Source organism: Triticum aestivum, chromosome 4A, assembly GCF_018294505.1.
Source record: "Triticum aestivum cultivar Chinese Spring chromosome 4A, IWGSC CS RefSeq v2.1, whole genome shotgun sequence".
Lineage (NCBI taxonomy): Eukaryota > Viridiplantae > Streptophyta > Magnoliopsida > Poales > Poaceae > Triticum > Triticum aestivum.
In genome coordinates, this window is record NC_057803.1 from 103,350,957 (window position 1) to 103,357,310 (window position 6,354).

The following is a 6,354-nucleotide window of genomic DNA, read 5'->3' on the forward strand; positions in this document are numbered from 1 at the left end:
TCCCGTCCTCATCGCGTCGCTGCTGTCCCCACCTCGTCCGCAACCTTGGACCTTGCTTTTTAAGGTATGAGCTTCTAATCATCCAGAAACTAATAAACCTCAAACTAACCTCGACAAATTTTGGGCGTGCCGGTTCCCTTCCTGCACACCATGTAGATCCGCACCTGATTTGGATCCTGACTGCTCTTGGTTTCTTTTCAGGTAGGATCCAGGGATCCAAAAGCGAGGTCTCCCCGAGCTACGGAGAATGTGATTGGAAGCAACTACGGTTTCATTCAGAAATGGCCACACCAGGGAGCAGTGCTGGGGCTGGCAGCAGCAGCACCAGGCCGGTGAATGGCGCAGTTGCCGTCAATTCTGCTGCGACGGCGGTCGGTTCGGCCGATGCCAGATTCCGCTCCCAACAACCACATCAGGTTAGGGTATACTCGTGCGCTCAATTACTTAAGCTTAGCTAGTCGTTTGTGCTTTTCGCTTTAGATGAACACATCCATCACTGCATAAGAAGTACGAACTGTACGGGACACTTGCAAGGGCATCTTTACCCTAATAATTATGCTTTAGTACTGGCTGCTTGCTTCATGCAGATTTGCATAATGAGCTGAATTGACTATTCATCTTGGTGTTGGTCCATGCTAATTTGCATGCATTTTGCACTAGTTTGGTAATTTGCAAAACCACATACCTTGTCATGCTACAGCATCACCTGGAGTATGTTGCTCTTTCATTCCTTTCATAGATGTTGTATATATCAGTATATAGGTATAGCTGGTCGTTTTTTCTTTATATCTACATTTTACTTAGGGTTGAGGTTAGGGAAAAGTAGCTTTTCACTTTGGAAAGCACTTACTGTATGCTAGAAGCACAAACTCATTTGGTGTTTTTCATGTTAGGATATTTTTCCTTCTGAAGATTTTTCAGACTTCGTGTGGAATACACGATGTGATCAGTTAGGATCTCTTTCCTTCTGAAGATTTTTCAGACTCTTGTGAAATACGTGCTGTGATCAGTTAGGATCTTTTTCCTTCTGAAGATTTTTCACTTTTTCAGACTCGTGAGATACGAGCTGTGATGACTGATAACACAATTTATATGTTCTATGTGCGACAGCATTTTGTGCTTGTGAATTTCTGGCTAATTTACTTGCACGGTTATTTATGATGCAAAGTGTTTTTTCTTTATGTACAGAGCTTAATAGTCATCTGCAGTTTCCTCATTGACCTAACTAGTACATTGTGTTGTCAATTCTAAACTTGGCCTTCCTTCAGCTGTGGAGTCAATATTGTGTATCTTTTACCAATAATTAGCAGGATGATTTTTATCTCTGCTTCCAGGAACAACCAAATTCATTTACTTGCTCCCTAAAAAAATCATTTACTTGCACTAATACAATGCATGTTTCTATGTTCTTAACAGCAGAGTAGATGGGCTGGCTGTTTTTCTGGCTTGTCATGTTTTGGATCGCAGAAGGGTGGAAAGCGTATAGTTCCTGCAGCACGTATGCTTGATGGGAATGCGTCAACTAACCGTGGAAATGCTCTTCAATCTGGTAGAAATGCCAACCAAAATGGAGCTATGAATTTATCTCTGCTTGCACCACCATCATCGCCTGCATCCTTCTCGAACTCTGCTCTTCCTTCGACTGCTCAGTCACCTAACCGCTTCCTGTCAATATCTGCAAACTCTCCTGGTGGCCCAACGTCTAATATGTTCGCTGTTGGGCCATATGCCAATGAACCTCAACTTGTCTCACCTCCAACAGCCTTTTCAACTTTCACAACTGAGCCCTCTACAGCACCACTGACCCCTCCTCCTGAACTAGCTCATGCGACCACTCCGTCCTCTCCAGATGTTCCATATGCTCGGTTTCTTTCATCATATACGGGTCCTAAAACTGCTGGCAAGGAGCATAACATGCATTACGTGTCAACAACATACTCTGGTGGTTTAGGACTCCAGGGATCTTATCCACTTTACCCAGGGAGCCCTTCTAGCAGCCTCATATCTCCTGCCTCAGTAACTCCAAGGACCGGTCTATCCTCACCAATCCCTGAGCAAGATGTTCGTACTGCACACTGGAAGACATCTAGGTCTGTCTGTGACACACCATATTCCATTGCATCGCCCATTCCTGAGCAAGAGGTCCCTACTGCACAGTGGAAGACGTCCAGATCTGCTTGTGACACACCGTATTCCAATACATCGCCATCAAATATTTTTGGACTTGATTCAGCTGCCCCTAGAAACTGTCTGCTAGATACCAATTTTTTCCGTCCAGCGGCATCTGCTCAGTTCTACCTGGATCAGGCTCAACAGTCATTTCCGTATAATGGTGGAAGGCTTAGTGTCTCAAGGGATAAGCAAGATGCTGATGAGGTTGAAGCATACAGAGCATCATTTGGATTCAGTGCGGATGAGATTGTTACAACTCAACATTATGTAGAAATACCAGACGCGCTGGATGATGGGTTCAGCATATCCCCATTTGGAAACAATGCCCCTGCTACTGAGGTGTCCCCATTTAACGATCTGCCTAATGAGTTTCAGAAAGTTGATAAAATGGATAAATCACTCTTCAATGCAAACATGATCACAAGCCCAAAGAAGTCGCCAGACCAGATTTCTGGTGGCAGTCCACAGAAAGTACTGCATTTGGATATATTCAAAGGTAAACAAATTCCCGACTTTTCACCCCAGCCCGTTCTGTTATATCTTGATTTACCAGAATAATCATTTAGATCTCCATGAACTGCTGCGCAGACCAATTGTTCAGTAATTTTTATACTATACTAACATTCTGTAACCTGAACACAAATGTCTTTCATCAACATCAAGCTACACCCAGATTTTGATTTGCACAATGCCCTAATGATGTCCTTAATTGACTTCTCTCAGGAATGAAAGCGGGGCATCTGTCTGAGGATGACGCAACCACGAAAGACTGCCATCCTTTCAGGATGGCGAGGGATGAAATATCTCTAAAACCCATTGAGGTCAGGAAGAGATCTCCGCCTGGCCAGGCATGCTCGGACGCTGAAATTGAGTACAGAAGGGCGAGGAGTTTGAGAGAAGCCAACGGTGTTCTGTCATGGCGCAGTACACTGTCAAGACAGCTGCAGTAATGGTGCTCTGGTATGCAGGACAAGTTGATACTCCCTCTGTATAGTGATCTAAACACTCTTATATTTCTTTACGGAGGGAGTAGTTCCCTTAGCCTAGTATGCATCAAGTCGAGCCGAGCCGTAACCGAAGAGTAGCCTGTACTTCGGGGTAAAAAACGAATGGCATCTACTACTATATATATCTGGGGATTTACACAGCCAGATTGCTGTGGGTATGTGATGAACAGCTTGTATTCTACTACTTCCTATTTAAGATCACCATGTTCCTCTTTTGTATAAACTCTCTAATCGTTAGGCGGAGCAATGAAATGAAAGGCTGTGCATGATTACTTTGAATTCTGATGCTAGAAGTCTCATGTTTCTCCCCTGAAATATCTAGAAGTCTGACATTGCAACGACTGGTTAGGCAGTGCGAATTCTGCGTGGTTGGCCTGCCTGTCGACGTTCCTTCTGCAGCCACCGATTCATCGAAAGCCTACAACGAGGGACATTGGGGTTCTGCCATTTGCTTTATTGGATCATTGTTTTACAATTGAGAATGACCAGTTAATTTAGTCCAGTGACCCAGAGAACCACAACCACGTCTATACATGACCAAGCTAGAATGGAGTAAAACTAGTTGTGCAAGCAAGATCACGACTTCACGAGGAGGGCACGCATGAGGCAGACACACACGAGAGCACGCACGCACGGAGTGTCCATGCACGTGCTGGCTTTGGCAGTCACCGCGAAGCCTTGCGCACGCCGACGGCCGGTCGCCTGGTTCAAGTGGTCCTGGATCCTCGCTACTGCGCCTGCGCCTGCGGGTTGTGCAGCTCCACCGCGCACTGCGACTTGAAGAGCGGCGTCAGGGACGCCGGCTCCGGGACCGGCGACGGCATCGCCGGGTGCCGCCACCCCCCGCCCCCTTTGGAAGCGGGCGTAGGCGTCGGCGTCGTCATAGCCGGGTGCCGCCACCCGCCGCTGGGCGCGAGCGCCGGCGTCGTGGCCGTCTCGTCTGTCCCGTTGCTGAAGCCGTGCGCGCCGCGCCGGATCGGGCTCAGGATGCCGTCAGCGTCCCCGCCGCTCCTGGTCTCGGCCTGCGCAGCGTCCCTCCTGCTCCCGCCCTGGTCCGGCTCCCACGCCGGCGCCGGGGACGCGACGAGCGGCGACAGGAGCGGTATGGGCGTCCTCCCGTCGCCCCACGCGGCGGGGGAAGGATGGGCCGCGCCCGGGCCGGCCTGCTCGAGCTGCAGCGACGCGGGCGCCTTCCTCTGGAGCCTGCTCGGCGGGCGGTCCTTGCAGCCTAGCACCTCGCCGGTGCCGGGCGACAGCTTCATCTCCATGGATCGGCGCGCGCGCGTACGTGGGTGGACTCGGCTGACCCGCGATCGCGCTCTTCTTCTTCTTCTTCTTCTTCTCTCTCTCTCCGCAATCTCGTGATGCGCGCATGCGGGGCGCGTGGAGGGTTATAAAAGTGCGGCGCGTGACGAGGGGGCGGCCGGGTTTGGAGGACGCGCGCGCGTGGACGGTGGGGAGGGATCGCTGCGTTTCGGTGGTTCCTTTTCCTTTCCTTCCTTTTAACCGCAACTGCATCCGATTCTCAGCCGAAGATGTGTGCGGTGCAACGGGTGGCACGGTTTCGGGCTTCTCCAGTCCGTTGTGGATGAGGTGTTTCAGCCGTCGGATCGTCTTGAAACGTTGGAAATATCAGTAATCTGTTTTTTTAGGGTAATATCAGTAATCTGTTGTGGTGTTTGTTTTACGGTATATAAATATCTCCGCCCCTAAAAAGGGACTTTTTTTTAGGGGAACTTGCAACTTTATTTATTTAAATTAAGCAAAGGTTGGGACCTCGTCCTCTACAATATGAATAATGCAGTCTGGAGGAAAATCAAAATAAATCGTACTACCATTGCACACCCCCTGTCTAGCTAAACCATGCGCCGCACCATTTGCCGAGCGCCGGACCCATGAGATTTTGAATTCCCGCCGAGTTCTCAAAAGCTCCTTAATCTCCTCCACAACCGGGCCAAACGTCGAAAGGTTCCTGCCTTCGCCTTGAAGCATCGCCACCACCTCCTGACTATCTAGCTCAACGTGGAATCGTTGCACGTCCATAGTAATCGCCATTTGCACGTCGCTTTTCGCCGCCAGAATCTCCGAGAGCTGGGGGTGGCCAGCACCTGGGAAGCAGATCGCAGCTCCTCCCCTAAAAGCACCATGGTGATCCCTGAGAACCACTCCTCCTCCCCCCTTGTCGTCCGTTCGGGCCGTCGCTCCATCCGCATTTGCCTTGGTCCATCCCGGCTCCGGTGGAAGCCACCTTTCCGGTCGCCTTGGCTCCTTGATTGACGCCTCCTTGGAGTGAACTAGACGCCATTCCTGGATATAACAGTGAACTTTCTCTGCCAACTCTCGAGCATCTTGGATCCTTTTCCCGTCCCTAGCATCATTTCTTGCACACCAAATACCATACAGAGCCTGGACCATCGTTTCGCGCTCAACCCCGCACGCTTCCGCAAACCAGGCCTTGAGCCACGCCACCAGGCCAGTCAGAGAACCGTCCATCGCCGGCGGCCTGACAACAGGCTCCCCCTTTTCCTCACACAAATATTTCCAGAAGAGCTCGGAGTGGGGGCATGCCCAAAAGCGATGGTATAAGGTTTCTTCCCTGCCACAAGCGCAGCAGAACACATCCGGTTTGATTCGTCTACGGTGCAGTTCGGTTCCGACAGCAAGGCCATTCTTCAGCAACCTCCAAGTATGAATCTTGACCTTCCCCAGCGCATTAGTGTCCCATAAAGCGAGCCAAGCCTTGTGCTCCTTGCTGGGCATCGACGATCCCGGTTGTCCGGTTTCCAGGTCCTGTAAGCTCATGCCGAAGTGGTAGGCGGACTTGACAGTGAACTCGCCGTTCTTGATGAAGTTCCATGCAATATAATCTTGCATGTTCGGCCCCCCACCACAATATGCTTGATATCCTCAACGTCCCCCGGTGTAAACATCATCTCCAGCTTCTTCATATCCCATGCATCACCCAGCTTGTTCAACAGATGGCGCACATGCGTAATACCTGGGATATATTGATGTCCGAGCGGTTGAAGGCTGCCTTGGTGCGGAATCCAGTTATCGTGGTGGACCTTGATGGATAAACCATGCCCAACTCTCCACACAATGCCCTCCCTTAAGATCTCTCGGCTGTGTATAATACTTCAGAAAGTGAAGGAACCACCGGTCGGGCAAGTTGCAT

The 6,354-nt window shown here is 50.1% G+C and overlaps 2 protein-coding genes across 2 annotated transcripts in view; one reads left to right on the forward strand and one right to left on the reverse strand.

Moving 5' to 3' along the window:
- The window catches only part of LOC123085422 (uncharacterized protein At1g76660), a gene marked incomplete in the record, with an annotated part of 4,224 nt that extends 822 nt beyond the window's left edge, over positions 1-3,402 (forward strand). The window contains 4 exon segments of the mRNA XM_044507053.1: positions 1-64; positions 202-416; positions 1,417-2,668; positions 2,896-3,402. Of these exon segments, the coding sequence (XP_044362988.1) occupies positions 282-416; positions 1,417-2,668; positions 2,896-3,122 (1,614 nt within the window).
- Positions 3,403-3,612: 210 nt separating this feature from the next.
- On the reverse strand, positions 3,613-4,731 carry LOC123085423 (uncharacterized). The gene has a single exon (XM_044507054.1). It carries the CDS (start codon positions 4,445-4,447, stop codon positions 3,908-3,910), a length of 540 nt encoding a protein of 179 aa, XP_044362989.1. The 5' UTR covers positions 4,448-4,731; the 3' UTR covers positions 3,613-3,907.
- Positions 4,732-6,354: the final 1,623 nt, after the last annotated feature.

Bases quoted from the DNA above. Each gene is read 5' to 3' on its own strand.
- LOC123085423 (XM_044507054.1), bottom strand. From the start codon at position 4,447: ATGGAGATGAAGCTGTCGCCCGGCACCGGCGAGGTGCTAGGCTGCAAG.